The 19,828-nt window shown below is 35.9% G+C and overlaps 1 protein-coding gene across 1 annotated transcript; it reads right to left on the reverse strand.

Annotated features, from left to right (window-relative positions):
* Positions 1-314: 314 nt before the first annotated feature.
* Positions 315-3,028, reverse strand: LOC145100950 (T-complex protein 1 subunit epsilon). The gene is made up of 8 exons (XM_079038099.1): positions 2,718-3,028; positions 2,185-2,503; positions 1,757-2,105; positions 1,490-1,675; positions 1,311-1,413; positions 1,049-1,215; positions 856-969; positions 315-751 (listed from the first exon to the last, which is right to left on the reverse strand). Exons 1-8 carry the CDS (start codon positions 2,914-2,916, stop codon positions 581-583), a joined length of 1,608 nt encoding a protein of 535 aa, XP_078894225.1. The 5' UTR covers positions 2,917-3,028; the 3' UTR covers positions 315-580.
* Between the last annotated feature and the right edge of the window lie 16,800 nt (positions 3,029-19,828).

Below are 19,828 nucleotides of genomic sequence, written 5' to 3' on the forward strand. Positions count from 1 at the left end.
CTGTTTATGTATTTACAATCCTCTTTTGTGGGCAAAATGTTCATTTTACAAGAGATTAGTATTTATTCTCTTAGTTTCATTCGACTATTTGCTAGTGTAGCCTACAAACAAAACAAAAATATCAACTCATTTATTTTTGTCCTCTTTGTGCAGCTTCTCACCTCCCCTTTATCCCATTTTTATGGGATCCGGGTACCAAGGAGTTTGACTTTGACCAACAATAATATCAAACTTCTGTTATGTTTAGCATCGCTAAAACAAAATGTCTAGTCATTTCATTTTCAGCTTAGAAATAAGTCGATAACCCATAATCATTAAAGAAAATAAAAAGACATGTTTAGCACACGAAAACCATGATGATCTTGACAATACAAACCCTCCTCAAAAGTTGTTGCTTAAACAGCAAGTAAAACGTGTACTTTTTTTTTCTCAAAACATAACACACTACAAAACCAAAATGCATGAAAAAAGTTCTCCGATCAAACCAAATAAAATCAGTTTGCAATGTTCTACATAACATGGACCAAAATTTCAAAAGCTACATCATAATAATAATCATAATACCTCCATATATCATATCTCAATACTCAGATGGAGAGATGACATCATCGATCTTCAAAATCATCTTCACAACTTGTGTCGCAAGCAACATCTGCTGTTGCTTCCCAATCAAGGTTTCAAACACATTCTGCTCACGCATATCATTTGTCCCCGTGTCATTACAATCAATACCACAGCAAGGATTGTTCTCCTACAAAACAAAAAATAAAATCACATCATTATGTTATTATTTCAATTTTCAATCACATAGTTTTCTTTTTTTTTTTTGTAATCATATTATATTAAACATAATACCTTAATTTGTTGTGCTTTCACTGCCGATAGTGTTTCAATGCAACTCAAACCACTATTCTCCGCAAGAGCCATGGGAACAGAATCCAACGCATCCGCAAAAGCCCGGATCGCATACTATCAAAAATAATAATAATAATTTCCAGTTAATGTTTATATAAAAAAATATATATTAAATAATAATTATTAATAATACCTGTTCAACACCAGGATATTTATCAGCAGCAGCTTCTACTGCAATTGAACATGAAATTTCAGCTGCCCCACCACCATATACAATGGAGTTGTTACGGATCAGATTTCTAGCAACACATAATGCATCATGAATGCTGCGCTTTGTCTCCTCTATCATCATTTTGTTACCTGATTTTATCAAAAAAAAAGTTTAATTAGATAAATTAAAAATGGTCCAAAATAATCGATGCATGTTATTATTTATAATAATAATGTTAACTTACCACCACGGATAAATACAGTTACAGCCCTTGAATTTGCACAATGCTCGATATAAAGCATGCGATCTTTTGTGGTACCAAAAGCCTTTTCTCTAACCAAACCAGCCTGTCATTTTGAATTGAAATTATAATTTTGTTAAATTAGAAAATGTTTATATCAAGAAAATGATTCAAGATTTTACCTTTCCTAGTTTTTCAGTTGTTAGTTCTTGGAACCTGGGAACAATTCTACCACCAGTTGCTATTGCTATAAGCTCAAGTTCTACACCACCAACCCATCTCACAGCAGGCAAGTTTCTGTGCATTAGCAAGTGATTTGCTTCGTCATCAAATCCCCATTGGCAAATTACCAATGTAGCCCCAACATCCTGAATCAGGTCAAAAGTCTTATTAGATACAGCATATATGAAGTCAAACAACCAAGTAAAAATGATATGTCAGCATTGTACCTTGCATCTTTGAACCATGTCATCAAAGTATTTTTGTTCTTGCTTACGTAAGGTTTGAAACTTCTCAACAGTGTCAATGTCAACCTTATGTTTGGTCTTGGGCTTTGGGGGTTCAAATGGGCAAGTCAAGATGGCAATTTTGGCATCTTCAATTTGCTTTGGCATTTGTGGGTGACTCATATCTTTGTCGACAATGATTCCATAGATGAGTTCTGTATCTTCCAGTTTCCCACCTACTTTCCCCTCCACTTTAATAAGGTCTAGGTTAACATCTTTCCTCTCTAAATCAGCAACAGCCATGACTGCCTTTACAGCAATCTCAGCCAAACTTCGCTTGCAACGATTCACACTGATAGATAGGAGGGAACATTTGGATTAAACACAGTAGTCAAAAAGAGTATGAAATTATATCAAGGAAACATGCTTACATTTTGGAGGATAAGGTGGTCATGCAAGTTTGAACCAAAGGTTCTATGTTTGTGGCATTGAAATCAAACTTATGAGCTATTTGTTCTAAATGATCAACAGCAATCCTTGATGATATCTCGAATCCTTCTGCAACTCGGATGGGATGGATTCCACGTTCCAGAAGCTTCTCTGCTTGTTCTAAAAGTGCACCAGCCAGAACAACTACACCGGTTGTTCCATCGCCAATCTCATAGTCTTGACTACGTGATAGTTCAACCATAAGTTTTCCAATTTGATTGTCAACATCCATCTGCTCCAAGATCGTTGCGCCATCATTTGCTGCAAAGGGGGTTGATTATGAGGAAAAAAGAGTTAAACTATCATATGTTAACCCTGTAACTAAGTCGATAACATTTTCCCTCATTTTATTTCAAGTGAAGCATATAGTGTAACATCCAAAGGCAGATCAAACCATATCTGATAATTAATCAGTTAAAATGACAAACACGAAAACAGAAATAGAGAGAGCACAAGTTAAGTTAAAGATATATACTGATAGTGATGTCGCCGTCGGGACTCTGGAGCATCTTGTCCATTCCTTTAGGACCAAGAGATGTCCGGAGGATGCGAGAAACGGCAACGCCGGCGGCGATATTAGCCTTCTGAGCATCTAAACCCCTTAACCTAGTCTTACTTTCTTGTTCCCTCAGTATTATGAACGGCCTTCCATATTCATCGAACGCTAACGCCATTTTTGCAGATCTTCAGTCGACTAAGCTCTTAGATCGACAAATGAAGCGAAAACGAGAGTGAGATCGGCACACAGAGTGTGCTTGGAACTTAGAAGAATATCTGATTGGTATATTTGCCCTAAAATTATAACCAGCTCTTTTAACCCATATTCCGAGGTCGGGTCGGGCAAGCTATTTAGGTAAGCATTTCATGAAGGGTAAATTACACGAATGATCCCTGTGGTTTGGGATAGTCTGCACGGTTGATCCTTGAGAAGAACTTTTAACTTGGATTGTCCCAAAAACATGTTTTTGTTGCATGTTTGGTCATTGTCTTATATAAAAAGACTATATTAGCCTTATGGATTTTTTTTGACTTTTTATTATTTATTTTAACTATATTAATATTATTAATTTAGAATGGGCCCACCCTTAATATCATATCACACGCGTTTCTTTTATCTCTCGCTCCTCTTTATATCGCTCTCTTCTTCAACCAGATCCTCCCCTCACAAACCCTAGCCAAGACACCAGCTGAAAGTCCATCACACAAATTCTTCACCAAGAAATCAAGTGAGAGTAACAGGCAATAAATCATTCAGCAACCCCAAACAAAATCGTTCCAAAAAATATCAACAATAAATCGTTCATTAATGCATTGATAAGCGGGTCTCTGACAAAATACTCTGCTTTGAAAAACTCTAACGGGAGGTTGAACATCAACACGAAACTATCACCAGTACCCTTTTTAGAACTGACCACCATCGCAGGTTCCGATAAAAATGGAGGGAATACATTGTTAGGTTTTTTCCTGGGTTGCAGTGGTAGGGTGAAGTCGAGGGAGGAGATGTGGCTTCTCATGATTGATGGGTTTTGGTCATAAGACATCCTATGTGCTCATACAAACCCTAATGCTTGGATCTAGGTTTCTCTATTGTACATGCTTTGAATCCAAGACTATAAACCCTAATTCTAGCATATGGAAATCGATATTAACATATAATTAGGTTTAAGATGTTACCTTGATTGTTATGTAGCAATAACAATCCCAATTCCTCCTTGAATTGACTTTGGAAGGCTTAGAGTCACAAGTGTCACTCCTCTAATGGTTCACAAACACCATAAGCAAGAGGATGAAGAGGAGAGAGGATATGGAGGCTGCCAAAACCGTGTGAAACCCCTAGCAAAATGCTTGTCCACGTTTTTGGTCCTTAAGGGATCTATATATAATGAGGCAATTAGGGTTATCTAACAAGGAAACCCTAATTTGGATGTTTAAGCCCTAAGCAACCCATGGAGCCTTTTCCATAAGGCCTTGGACGATTTCATATGGACTTCCCCCATAGAATTCGTCCACCTTATAATAAAAGGCAATCCATGGCCCAAATTGCAATTATCTTATAATTACAATTCCAGTCCCTTAAGTTTAATTAATCTCTTTTAGTCACAAAACTAATTACCAATTAATTATTGACTAATATTAATTAAACAATATGATTTCTTCTTTAATATATTATTCCCATAATATATTAATAAATCATATTTAATCCTTTCTCTCCATAATTCATCCTATCAAGTTGCTTTGGTGAAGGCAACCCAAAAGGACCATGCACCATCGGGTCAAGTACATACCAAAATAGTTATGGACTTAGACACTAATCCAACAGTCTCCCACTTGGATAAGTCTAATAACTATTATACGTATGACTTCAGATCCTGATCTGCAATCGTAGCTTTCCAAAGCCGCTGTCAACTTTGATCCTATCAGATACGTGTGTCCTTAAATAAGAGATCATATATTCCTCCATTCTAGATATCATATGAGATATGATTTCAAATCATTCTCTTTGTACTATATCTCGATTCCCGATTTATGACGACTGACTAATTGAACAAATCAAATTAGCCCTAGCCTGGCCGATCATTTACGTTTGTCATCACTAAACCATCGAGGGGCCCAAAGATATCGCTTTTATCCTACTTTGAATAAAAGGAATGGATAAACGTTGATACAATGCTTACTTGCACTCACGCACCGAATCACACACAACAATATGTTTTATAACACCAAGTTACTAGTGCGTTTACATATTATCAATGTGCAACCGATTCGCAAGATACAACTCACACATCTCAGTTTCAAGAATATAAGATGTTATCGTCTGAAAGGACCTTAGATCAATCAATCTATCAAACAATGACTAATAATAAGAACATAACAACGAAATATCACAAAGAGCTTTCACTAAGAATGATAATCTCACAAAGAGATTATTGTTCGCACAAAGCGGCTATTAGGGTTTGTGAAAGACTACTCCTTCACAAACCCGTACAAAAGATTATATAGAACTATTATAGACAATCCCTACAAATCAGGGATGTTCCAGCTAACTAATATATGATAACTATGGAAACAAGATAAATACTAAATCTGTTACATATAAGACAATATATATATGCTGAACAACTTTTATGCTGACGCTGATGCTGATGCTGACACTGATGCTGATGGATCAGTTTCAAACATCATCATATTATAAGGTTCGACCTTACAATCTCCCCCAATATGATGATGTTCAAAACAACAGCTATATGAGAACACCTCTGGACAAAAATTCTTCATACTCAGCTTCAGCTTCTATTTTCACAGGCCAGTAAGGACTATCCAGCAGCTCCTGTCTTCTATTCAGCAGTTCCATAGCAATTAGTATGTGAAACTCTCCAGATAAATCTTGATGACTCATGCACATTTGTCTTAAGCCAACAAGATGTGCTGTTGGAGCTCTTGGAATTTCTGTGGTGCGCTGAAAGCACATTCTTCTGTTTTTATCGAGATAAAACATTCCATGTTCAGGAACTGAGATGAACTGATGTTGAACTGGCTCAACACCGATAGGAAGAGAGTTGTCTATCCCTTCAGCACCAAAATTTAGAACCAACACATCTTCACCATTAACTTGAGATTTGGTCCTTCGGATTCTAGGAACTGAGGAACTTTGGCCTTGTTGCTGAGAGTGCTGTATAGGAACAAGATCCAAACGTTGAACTTTCTTGATCAGTAGATGGAGAGAATATGTCAGTTCAGAAGAAATAACTGAAGTTTGCTTGGATGCTAATTCAAGCAATTCCATCCATTCAGAATATCCATATCTGATCAGCTCGTCCCTCTTAACAACTTTAGTGAATGGATGTTGAGGACCTTGAAGAGTGATCAGTAATGTAAGAATTTTCTCATTACGAGGTTTAGAAGCTTTAACTTTGATGATTTTATCACTACTCATTCGTCGTTTAAGAACATCTTGAAACCTCTTTCGATCAATCCTGTCAAGAATATTTTCAGTCCTTGACTTGCTGTTACTGGGAGGATGCTGGGAAGATTTAGATTTGGACTGATATTCTAAGAACTTCTGCATCTGAGCTTCAAAGGATCCTTTGACCTAAAGTTGATTCTGAATGAGAGATTCATTAGCTTGAGCAATATTCTTTAGAAGCTGAGCTTGGTTGGCTTCATCAAGAATTTGCTTAACTTGATCAGGAGGCATGTTCCATTTAGCTGCCAAGTTGGATATGCTGACTATGGACTTAGGTTTCTTGCTAGGCAGAGAAGTATCAGTGTGTGAAGAAGCCAAATCAGTATCTGCTGCCTTGCGCTTGCGAGATAGAGGTTGAGTATCCTCACTAGCTACATCTGAATCTTCTCCTTGGACTGGTATAATAGGATCAATGAAGTTCATGTCCAAGATCTGACACTCATCATCATGTTCATCATCATGCTCACTATCTTCAGCAAGCTTTTCAGTATCCGCTAGTCTATCAGGCTCCTCAGCAACTAGTTTATCAGACTCGTGCATCGGCTGTGGTGGCTTAGTCTGGACTAAAGTGTTGTCTGTAGATCCAAGCTCAACATATTCAGTGTCTCCCTCTTTTGGATCATCATCAGTGTCTCTCCCTTTTTGATCATCATCATTTTGTGGGTCAGAGGAAGAAGTTGGCAAGAGAATTTCCTTCAGCTGATGTACATCGGCCTCAATTCGTAGAAGACGTTGACTCATGTCCCGAGTCGGTGTCAGAAGCTCATTAAATGCTGAGGTCGGTATATGAAGGAATGAAGTACCTGGAACTTCTTGTGAGTGAGGTTGCGCCCCCGGAGAAGGTTGATCCCCCTGGAATGGGTTCTCCCCCTGAGATGGTTGCTCCCCCTGAGATGATGGCTCCCCCTGGGATGGTTGCCCCCCTTGAATTAGTGGCTCCTCTTGAGCTGAGTGAACTCTCTCAGTGACAGAGAGAGTGTGATGAGAAAGTTGAGGGGAGAGATGAACACCATCATGTGATTCAGCTTCTTGATCAGCATGATCTTCATTGTTACCATCAGCTCTTTCATCAGTATCAGCGGTTAGCGAAGGAACAGTATATGGATTTGCAATCCATTCTCTCATCCGATCAGAGATGCCAATGTCAATTTCCAACGGATCATCCTGATACATTCGTACTGACATGCGTGGGCATTGGATGGGGTTTCCAGGGTGTGAGTAGTAAGCTTCAGCAAAAAATTTATCTAGCACAAGAGCAATCCAGCGTGGAAAGGGGACATGATCAGCGCGTACATTTGCACGAAGAAATTGAACAAGTTGATCAAAGAAGAAGACCCCATAATCAAGTCGTTTGTTAAGAAGAAGGGAACATACGACTTGTTGCTCATAAGTGCTCAGTTGATCACCACTACGAGATTTGTGACCCACACATTTACACAGAGCACCGGTGAAGAACTTCCATCCTGGAGTCATACATTGACGCAGAATGAGAGCTGATCAAGTACCAGCCTTTGAGTGATCATAGCCCAGTTGATCAAAGAGACGTCGACAACGTTCAATAGGTGGAAGCTCAGAGAAGGGTTCAAAGATTGGCAATCTGAGCGCAACACTGAGAAGGTCAGTGGTAATAAAGACTGAGTGTCTTCCACGGCTAATAGTTCCGGAGATGACGTTGTTTTCATCATTGATTGTTGCAGTGTAGTAGAACTCACAGACTTGTTTGGGAAAGAACTATGATGGAACATCACTGATTACGTATCGGAGTCGGCAGGAGACTAAGAAATTAACAAAGTCATCAATTCCAAGACCTCGATGAACATCTGGAATATCAGGGTTGAAAGCTACGTTGGTGGCTTTGATGTGTATGGGAAGAGGAGGAGAGTTTTGAGCTGGAACGACTCTTCTTGAAGTGGAGGAGAAGGTGAACAGTGATGCCGCCATTTAAGAAGTTTAGGATTCTAGGGTTTTTTTTATTAAGCGAGAGAGAAGATTGAAGGAAAGGAAAAAGGTTTGGGGAAGAGGTGAAAAGGTTTAAATAGGGAATGAAACGGTAAAAGTAATGATTATCTTTAGCGAAAATAACTATGTATCTTGCCTAACTGTCAAATCAAAAAATAGCCGTTGGGTAAATAGAGCCGTTGTACCGAAGATGAAACGACAATCAGTGACTACGGAAGCGCTGAGATTGCTATCACGGAAGGTTACATGCTGAAAGATAGTGTGTCGTCAATTCAAGGTACAACTTGCTTGTTTAGGATTAGCAAGGTGATTGGTGCGTGTGATAGATATTGGTTTAATTATCTAACCATCGGCACAGAGTGTCAAGTCTTTATCAGTGAGTTGTATTTCTTACTGAATCATTAGACACTGAGTGAGAAGAAGGTGAAGAGAGGATTGTTGCGTGTGATAGACACTGGTGTTTTGGTCTAACCATCGACAACGATTGTTAGAGTCTCATCAGCATGTGTTTTGTCACACCGAATCACATAATCAGTGTAAGATTAGTAAGAGTGGATAGTTGCGTGTGATAGAACTTGGTGTTTTGTCTAACCATCGGCAAAGAGTTTCAAGTTGTTATCAGTGTATGGTTTAATACAGTGAATCGTTCAACTTTATTTTAGAAGATTTGTAGAAGAGAAAGAGATAAGAGATCATACAGTGTACTCAGCATGCTAAACATCATCAGTGCATGATTCCTCATCAAGCTTCACATGAATGGATTCTTCAATGCACTGCCTGTTCACATGAAAAACACGAAAAGCTTTTGAAATAGATGAGTACCCAATAAAAATACCTTTGTCAGCCTTAGGCTCAAATTTTGATCTTGGATCACGCTGATTAAGAATATAACAAATGCATCCAAACACGTGAAAGAAGGATACGTCCGATTTTTGACCTTTCAGCATTTCATATGGTGTCTTCTTGTGAATTTAAGCCCATAGTCTAAAAGTTGATTTTGAATCCATAGGATTTGAGCACAACATCTCCCAGCTGCAACATACTCAGCTTCTGCAGTAGAGATAGCTACTGAGGTTTGTTTCTTGCTGGACCAGCTGATCAGTCGATTTCCAAGGAAATGACATCCACCTGACGTGCTCTTCTTGTCTAAGTTGCAACCTGCATAGTCGGAATCAGTGTATCTAAAGAGTTCAAGCGCTGAGTCACGAGGGTACCACAGTGCCAAGTTCTGAGTGGCCTTTAAGTATCGAAAGATGCGTTTGACTGCAATGAGATGAGACTCCTTGGGATTGGTTTGATACTTTGTAAAGAAACATTGCATCAGCGCCTTGTCACTTGAAAACATATCAAGAACATATATATCATCTTTTCTACTTGCTGAAAGTACGATGTTCTTGTCAGTGTTGACAACTCTTCCTTCCTTCTTTGTAAAGTGAACTTCATAATCAGCATCACACAATTGGCTGATTAATATAAGATTGTGTTTGAGACCCTTTACATATGAAACATTCTGAAACACCACGTTATTGCACTTGATATTTCCATATCCTTTAGTGAACCCCTTTCCATTGTCTCCGTATGTTACTGCAGGACCAGTTTTCTTGACATAGTCTTCCAGGAGAGACTTGGATCCAGTCATATGTCTTGAGCAACCACTATCTAAGTACCAAAGATGCTCCTAACCCTACAGTGCTGAGAAACTAGTTAGAACACACTGACCCATTGGAAGATGGGTCATTCACAAAGTTATTTGACAACATATTATAACACTCTTTAGGAAGACAGTTTAAAGAATTTGATTTAAGAGTCCATTTTTCATTTCTAACTTTGATGTTATCAACTCTTAATGATGTTTTATCAAACTTGCATTCACTGATTTTGTGATTCAAATTACCACACCTGTAGCAAATTCTAGTACCAAAGTTTTTCTTGGTAAACACAATTTTAGATTTAACACATTTATATTTGAAAGATTCACCAAGTGAACTTTGAGTTCTTTTATTTAACATTGAATTACTAAAGAATTCAGTGTCAGAAGAACTACAATCAGTGATGGATGAGGAGCTGACATTAGTATCAGATTTAGACTTATGTACTGAAACACTGCAATCAGGATATTGTTCAAGTTGTTCATGAATAACATGAAACACTCCGTTTGAGATAGGAAATGCGATAATATTTTTAGTGAGAGGAGTTGGTCTCACAAGATGTGCAGGATAAGAAGTAGGATCAATTCCAGTAATTTCAATATTACACTCAGTAACACCATTAGAGTCAGTAACATAGTGTTCATCAACAAGACTCTGATTAATAAAGGTGTTGCTGATAATTGTGTTTTTGCAACTATCTTTTAATTCATTTATGGAATAAAATTCAGATTCCTTTTCTTGAGATTTAAAAACTTTTTCTCCTTCAGCAAAATTCCCCCCAAGGATTTTCTCACATGAGTGAGGTATTTGAGCAGAAATAACATAATTAGCATTTTTGTGAGATTTAGCCCAAAGTTTTAAAACATTTTGTTCTTTGTTCAAAAGATCTTTAACTTTATCAATTTCAGTAGATAGTGAGGAATTTGATAAACTAGTAACTCTTAGAGTTTCCTGAGTAGTGTTAATAATGTTAATTTTTAAGGATAGTTCAGTTTTAAGAAGATCAATTTGATTTTGCATATCTCTTATGGTTTGATTCTTCTTAGAATTAAGAACACCCAAATACTCAAACATTTTGATTTTTTCATTCAGTGAATATGAAACAAAGTTTTGAACTTGATACATTGAAGGAGAATCAATGTTGTGCTTCCTGGAGTTTTCCACTGCATCAGACATATCAGCATCAAATGAACTGTTGCTGATTTTACATTCATCAGTGTCTTCTATCTTGACCATCAGACACTTAACTTCATCATCTGATGACTCCTCATCAGTCTTCCATTTTTCTTCTTCAGCGACAAGAACTTTATGTTCCAAGTTCTCTGCTTTTAGTTTCTCAACTAGCTTGTTGTACTTTTGCTTCCAGTATTCATCCGAGCTTTGGGTTCTTTGTTTGCATTCTTTTGCAAAATGATCAGTGCTCCCACAGTTAAAGCACTGAGCTTTCCCTTTCCTATCAGTATCATGCTTTTTATCAGCGTCTGATCTTTTTGAAGATTTCCCACCCATCTTCTTCTGAAACTTTGAGAAGTTTCGGCCTGATTTCTCAAAAGTCTTCACAATCAAAGCCGCACTAGCCACAACCTTTTCGAGATCATCAGTGTCACTTTTAGAAGAATCAGTGTCTGAATGGTTTTCAGTGTCTGACTCTGATACTTGCTTTTTGTTTGAAAATAAGGCTACTGATGACTCACGCTGAGAATCCTTCATCAGCTCCTTTCTCTGAAGCTTGGATTCCTCATAGTATCGTAGGTTTCCATAGAGACTTTGTAAGTCCATTGTATTGATCTTCTCACTATTTTTCAGCACATCAACATGGTTCTCCCAACCTGCACCCAGAGAATCCAAAAACTTCTGCACTAGAACAGTTTGATGCTTAACTAATCTAGTCTCTGCAGATCATTAACAAGAGTATTAAACCTGTTAAAGGTTTGAGTCAGGGTTTCACCTTTCTTTGCAAAAAAATGTTCATACCTTCTGTTTAGATCATTTATTTGAGTAGCCTTGACTTCTTCGGTGCCTTCAAAAGATACAGTCAGTGTATCCATCATCTCTTTTGTTGAGATGCAATTCTGAACCAACCCAAAGATATTGTATGGCAAAGCATAGCTGATTGCAGCCCGAGCACGAACATCAAGACCATTCTTTCTTTTGTCATCTGCCATCCAGTTTTCTCTAGGTGTTTTCTTCATGGCACCATTAGGAACGTTGTTTTTCAGGAGCTGATACATCGGAACATATGGACCTTTTTCGATGATGTCCAACATGTCTTCATCTACCGACTCTAATGCATAGAGAGCCTTTATTTTCCACATAGCAAAATTTGTCTCATCAAACGAAGGAATTTTAGCAGAAGGATGATTTGATGAGTTTGAAGAAGAAGAGGATGAAGCCATTTGTTTGATAAAAGAAACCTGCTCTGATACCCATTGAAAGGACCTTAGATCAATCAATCTATCAAACAATGACTAATAATAAGAACAGAACAACGAAATATCACAAAGAGCTTTCACTAAGAATGATAATCTCACAAAGAGATTATTGTTCGCACAAAGCGGCTATTAGGGTTTGTGAAAGACTACTCCTTCACAAACCCGTACAAAAGATTATATAGAACTATTATAGACAATCCCTACAAATTAGGGATGTTCCAGCTAACTAATATATGATAACTATGGAAACAAGATAAATACTAAATCTGTTACATATAAGACAATATATATATGCTGAACAACTTTTATGCTGACGCTGATGCTGATGTTGACACTGATGCTGATGGATCAGTTTCAAACATCATCATATTATAAGGTTCGACCTTACATCGTCTCACCAATCACTCGTGATACAATTCATGGAGTGATCCAAGTGAGCGTGAGTTTAATCCAATGCTCAAATCATATTCATAAGCACTCATGAACGTTGCAGCAAACATTTGCTTATGTCTAATGCTCTTTAGACAATCCACACACCAATTCACGACAGTCTTCATTCATATCTACTTCCAACATATGAACGACTGTGGCCCATTCGAATAATTCGATTATTCTTAATAAACTCAATTATTCTATAAGTCAAAACATGCAAACGTGAAACACAAGAATAATACTAATCCCATATGGCCTCAAACCTTTGAGTATAAATAAAACGCCTTTTATTTATCACCATATTGATTACTCATTATTTGTCGTTTCGGGTAATCAACTTCTTACTTGAATTACAACACTTGTCCCATGCTCCTAGCATGCACACAATGTTTACCTATGGTTCTTACTTTGTGAAACAGATCACATTGAACACATTTCCAATCATTCTCATTTCACAACTCCAAATCCTTTTCATAAGTGAAAGAATATCAAATTCTTGCTACTTATAGAATATGCTAGATTCTAACATTCTATGCAACTTATCCTTTCGTAATGTCATTGCACCAAAGTCACAAAGACTATTGCCAATGATATTACAAAGTCTTCTATCGGAGATTGTTACAAGACAATTCCTTAGATATGATGTCTCTCACTCAAAGTACATTCCTTTGAACATCCTTTTGCATAAAAGTTTCTAATCTAGTCATAGGTTTTTCTCAATATTTAATTCCTAATATGGACACGTTTCCATATTTTCCATATGACAACTCATTCTTAATAGAATCTTGTCTATTCATAATAACGTCGATATGGTCCATTCAATATGGAAACATTTCCATATTTTCCAATACTATACTTCCAACTACTCACAAGCAACCAATCCTCGTCGAACTTTGGATTGTCCTTTGATAGTTGTTTAATTATCTTAGTCAAAAACAATTCTGGTCCTTTTTCCCTCTAAATGCGCTAGACATTTGGAAAATTTTAGAATGGTCAAACATTAAAGCATTCACAATCGATCCTATACCCGAAGTGTATGGGACACGACACATAATATTTTATTTGCTATGTTCTCAAAATTCGAATTGTGAAGAGGAATGCCGTAATCATAATCGAAATTTTAAGAACACACTATGTATCTTTGACTAAATTTATTAACATTTCTCAACCTAAGCCTTTAGATTTGAAATGAAGCATAATATTCTCTCCCTTAATTATAGCAAAACAACCTTTCAACTCTTACAACTTTGCAAAATATGACTCTTGTTTTCTATAATTAATATTGCTAACCTTGCAATACTTTCCTTAATAATCATACAATCATAACATTTATGCTCCCACTATCATGATGATTATTATAAAACATAACACTTATGCTCCCACTAGCTTCGACATGTATTCATAAACATCTTAACTTTTAGAAAAACAATGCTTATTGAATTTCTTAAGTTCATGTTTCTAATACTTAGTGCTTTGATAATCTTTTATCAAGGCTTCTTGAACTTATACACCTTTGCCTTCGATAGTTCATATGTATGTCTAAACACTTAAGACTAATTGCCAAACCTCACAATTCAAATTATGGAAAGGGATACCGTAACCATGATTGAATTCGAGAATGCAATTTTACAATCACTATCTTCTTAAAATCTTTCTTAGTGAAAGCATTTCCTCACAATCATTTTCATGAAGGAGGAAATCTTATGACACTTAGATTTAAACGGTGTATTTGTTCCTATCCATGTAAATTTGTCAAAACCAAGGTTTATGACAAATTCAAACTTATATGGATCGATCTTGATTTCTTGCCTTATAGTAACACAGCTGTCCAGCATGTCTTCCAAGTAGTTAAGCTGCTTATCCTTTCATATCAATGTACCTTTCATTGATTAAGGTGCTTTGCCTTTTATGCGTTCAAAATGAGAACTCATAGAACTCACATGCATAATTAACTCGATTGGATTGGCACAGAAACAGAATAATGTCAACACGATAGGTTGTAAACCTCAACTCGTGTGCTAGTGATGATCGATAAGGTCTATTTTGATTTGTTCTTGAAACCTTTCAAGATCATTAAGACTCCCACTGACTCCTTGACATATAAGATTTTCTTGTCAATAAACATTTCTTGACAAACAAATATTCAAGAGTTAGTGTAGTTTTTATCAAAACACTTCATAAATTGGTCCTAGTTAGTCTTTGTCTTATCCAAGACATCACAACTTTCCACATTTGATGATTGTTATAAACCTTCTTAACACTTATCACTCAATGTCACAATCTTAACTTTAAGACTTGTTTTGGAACGAAGTATGATTGACTTCTTGATTTAACCATTTCTTTAATTCTTGATTCCTCTTCTTAAACATACAATTGTACTAAGACTCACTTAGAGGATCAATTGAGATATGGTTCTTAATCATTAAGACCTATCATAAAGCATAAAAGGTACTCTCCCTTCTTCTTAGAATGGAGAAACTTTTATCGGGAGAGGGATGTCGTAACCCTAATTGCAGAATATTTGAAGGTAAGTGAATGACGATTCACTAATTTCCACCACGAAAAACGAAAAGAAATTTAAGTTTTAAATCTATGAAAACTCCTAGATCCTTTGAGATACATTGAACTTTCAATGGCATGTTTAAATCTCGATATGCCCCTCTTGTTTGTGACTGGGATGCCGAGGATCACAAAGCGGGTGTGAATAACCATGCAAACTACATGGTGCCCTCACATGTTACAGTCACCTATTCGATGTGCCGGTAAACCACACACGCTCCACCGAAATATGACAAACATTGAGTCACCCTTTGCTACCTTTGCTTAGAACCATTTAGTGTGCCGGTAAACCACACACGCTCCACTAACGTCTTCGCAAGGGTACAAAGTGTAATTTCATGGAATTGCATCAATTCACTTTGCCTAAGTAATTAAGATTGGGAATTTGAAAAAACATTTAGCTACTTTAGTAATTCATTATACTTATAATGGAAGGTATCGTTCTATCCTACCCGTTCGGCTAACGACCCTCCACTAGTCAAGAGTGCGGTGGGTAAGAGTGGATACCCATTCAATCGCCATTTTATAGGCAATTTCCTTAAACACCCCTTATAGACCAGCTTCGTGAATGAGGCCTACTAACGGCAAGACTGACTTTTACTCATACATATATATAATGTTAGACTTTTAATGTTATATATAGTATAGGGTGTATTTTACACTTTTAAAATATTAGGTGGTCTAATTTAACAATTATACTTTTAATTCAATTAAATTTTAAACCAAAACTTTTATGGATTTATTAAACCTCTTTTAATTACACACCTTAATTAATTAATAAAACCATAAGGGTGTGATTTGAACTTTTTCAAAACTATACTATAGTTTTAGAATTTAACATTCCTAATTAAACTTTTAATCAACTTTTAAATTCCAAAACTTGAGGGTAAGTTTTGAAACATTTCAACAAATTAGGGTTTAGAATTTAAATATACATCAAAATTAAACCATTTAATCAAAATTTAAATTCCAAAACTTGAGGGCAAGTTTTGAAACCTTTTTCAAAACATTAGAGTTTTAACTATTTAAATTTCAAAACAACAAAACTTTTGGGTTCAAATTTAAACTATAAAACCTAAGGGGAAAATATGAAACTTTTCATAACAACAAGGATCAAATAACAAATAATCTAAATTAACAATTAATCACATAATTATCCATATTTGATTTATTTAATGATTTCTTGCAAAACAATTTATCAATTTAGTCAAAATAATTAAACAATTATCACATAAGGAAACAATTATCTTATTAATTGATAAATATCTTCAATTAGATCAAAAATATAGTCATATATATCAAAAAAATCGGATTTATATTGATCTAATATGATAAGGTAACTATCCATAAGCAAAAACAGCAAGAAATCGCAAAGATATCCCCATCTGACGAGTTGACTCAGCGAGTTCAGCTATGGACTCGGCGAGTCCAGCCTCCAGAAACCAAAAAATCGAATTTTTGAACATGTAATGCATCAATACAATTGAAACCAGTCTAGGCTCTGATACCACTGATGGGTTTTGGTCATAAGACATCCTATGTGCTCATACAAACCCTAATGTTTGGATCTAGGTTTCTCTATTGTACATGCTTTGAATCCAAGACTATAAACCCTAATTCTAGCATATGGAAATCGATATTAACATATAATTAGGTTTAAGATGTTACCTTGATTGTTATGTAGCAATAACAATCCCAATTCCTCCTTGAATTGACTTTGGAAGGCTTAGAGTCACAAGTGTCACTCCTCTAATGGTTCACAAACACCATAAGCAAGAGGATGAAGAGGAGAGAGGATATGGAGGCTGCCAAAACCGTGTGAAACCCCTAGCAAAATGCTTGTCCACGTTTTTGGTCCTTAAGGGATCTATATATAGTGAGACAATTAGGGTTATCTAACAAGGAAACCCTAATTTGGATGTTTAAGCCCTAAGCAACCCATGGAGCCTTTTCCATAAGGCCTTGGACAATTTCATATGGGCTTCCCCCATAGAATTCGTCCACCTTATAATAAAAGGCAATCCATGGCCCAAATTGCAATTATCTTATAAATACAATTCCAGTCCCTTAAGTTTAATTAATTTCTTTTAGTCACAAAACTAATTACCAATTAATTATTGACTAATATGAATTAAACAATATGATTTCTCCTTTAATATATTATTCCCATAATATATTAATAAATCATATTTAATCCTTTCTCTCCATAATTCATCCTATCAAGTTGCTTTGGTGAAGGCAACCCAAAAGGACCATGCACCATCGGTTCAAGTACATACCAAAATAGTTATGGACTTAGACACTAATCCAACAATAATGTGCAAAAAGGCAGGGATGTCTGATTTTCTTCTAAGAATTTGCATATTGCATACAGACCGAAGGAAATAATCGTTGGTTTTTTTTTCATGGGTTACAACTGATCACAAGAGTTTTTTACAACTTATGGTGGTATATAAGATAGAGGAGGTGTGCGGTGACACATTCATTTGATTGGGAATCAAAAGGGTTAGGTGGCAGTGATAGAGATCAGGATGAAGACATTGTAGAAGGGGAAAGTGGGGATCAGTGACTGCATATTTTGATTGAAGTAACAAACACCCTCTATATCCATTACTGATTTTCCCTCTATTTTTGATTCCGAGTTTGCATGTTTACATTGAATGCTCTGATTTTCTTTTTTTGTATTTAACTTTGACTTAAATAGTGTCGACGAATCTAGTGGGGATGAGAGGAGTTCGATGGTGGAACAAACGATGGGCGGAAGTGGTATCGGGGATAGAGGTGGTGTCGAATTTGTTGTGTTGGGCAGCGATAATGTGAGATTTGAAGATGGGAAGGACGGTGACTGGAGAAGGAGGGTGTTGGTCAGAGTTCCTAGGGAGATGTGGAAGGAATAAAAGGCCCCACATTTATTAATAGAATTCTTTTAATAAATAAGTTAATAATAAAAAAATAGTTAAAATAATTCATAAGCGTATATTGATCATCTTTTATTAGTCAGGGACCAAAAACGAAACAAACTCAAACATTAGGGACGTCCCAAGTTAAAAATTATCTTCAAGAACCAACCATGTAGACTACCTCAAACCATAGGGACCATTCGTGTAATTTACCCTTAATAGAATTTTTTTTTTTGTTAGGATGATGGTTTATATGGTTTCATTTTCATGTGTTTTTATCAATGGCTTACGAAAAATGATGTTTATACCATTTTATTTTATTTCTCTTTAAATACAATTTAGAGTAAATTATACAAATGTTCCATATGGTTTGGGTTATTTGTGTGTTTGGTCTTTAACTTTTTTTTTTAATTCGAAAAATCCCTATAATTTGATTTTGTTTCACGTAAAATCCATGACACACCTAAAATTACTATTATAGCCTTTCTTAATCTTTTTTTTAATTGTATTTGATGGTCTGTGTTTTATATGTATACATTCTTGAAAACTTTAAATTTATAACCCATATCTATTACTAAACTAAAACACAAATTAGACAGTGTACCAAGTCGCGTAGTAGTGTAGTAAAGTAAGTACGGGATCGAACACAGGGAATGGAGTCAATTTGGAAATTAAAATTGCTAAAACTTAATCTAATTATTAAAATAAAACTAATGAAAATATGTTTTTATCTAATTTTGGAAGTTTAGGAAAAAAAACTTAATTAACTATTAACTAGAAAGCAACTAAAAACAAGTTTTAACAAGAGAATTAAGACATTTTCGTTTAGCTTCGAATCACCTTCCTTTCCTACTAGTAATTTCGACTACGGATTACTTCTGTTGATTACCAACCACTAATTGTCATGGTTAGGCTAATTAGCTTGCTTTAATTTATGACACTTAATCGCAATGGTCATGTAGACTAAGGACACTTAATTGATTTTATTGAATGTTTGGACTATGAATTACTAGATATAGGTTTGTCTTCCTATGGTCAATTCGAACAAACTAGCAATTATTATGGTTAAATAATGCTCTCTAACACAGTTAATCAACTTACTTTATTACCTATACTATGACATGGTCAATCTCTAGCTCTAGCAATTTAATGGTCATGAACTACTAGGAATACAAATTCATGCAATCAATGGCCAGTTAACTACATAGAATTTAAAGGCAAGGTAATAGAGATAGAAACATGAACATGTAAGGGTTAATCTAGCAAACATAAGTAAAAACCAACATTAATAATCCACATATCTAATGTTAATTCATAGTAAATTTGGTCCATCTACACTAAACGAAAGCTAAGGGTATTAGCCCATGATTGTAATAGAAAAACAACTAATCAAATAGTACATTAAACTAAACATCATGCAAACCGAATGCTTGAGTCAATCCGTTGCTCATTACTCATATTCTCTCTTTCTCCTGGTCGAAATCAGGTCTTCTAGGGTTTCTCCAAAAGTATTCTCCCCAAAAATATTTTTCTTATGGTCTTCGAATTCATCCTTTATATAGGAGGAAAAATCATCATAAATTAACCACCACGTCGTGGCCAGTTGATTGTCACCTCGTGGTAAAAGTTTCCTTATCGTAATCGACAAGGTATTCTTTCTTAATCGGGAATCTTCCAAGCGCACGCCATGG

Source organism: Lactuca serriola, chromosome 4 (genome assembly GCF_051521515.1).
Source record: "Lactuca serriola cultivar US96UC23 chromosome 4, Lser_US96UC23_V15, whole genome shotgun sequence".
Classification (NCBI taxonomy): domain Eukaryota; kingdom Viridiplantae; phylum Streptophyta; class Magnoliopsida; order Asterales; family Asteraceae; genus Lactuca; species Lactuca serriola.

Excerpts from the sequence above, each read along its gene's own strand:
- LOC145100950 (XM_079038099.1), bottom strand. The coding sequence starts at position 2,916 with ATGGCGTTAGCGTTCGATGAATATGGAAGGCCGTTCATAATACTGAGG. Across the intron at positions 1,216-1,310 it reads AACTGTATTTATCCGTGGTG|GTAACAAAATGATGATAGAG; the intron begins GTAAGTTAACAT and ends TGATAAAATCAG. Across the intron at positions 970-1,048 it reads AATATCCTGGTGTTGAACAG|TATGCGATCCGGGCTTTTGC; the intron begins GTATTATTAATA and ends TATTTTTGATAG.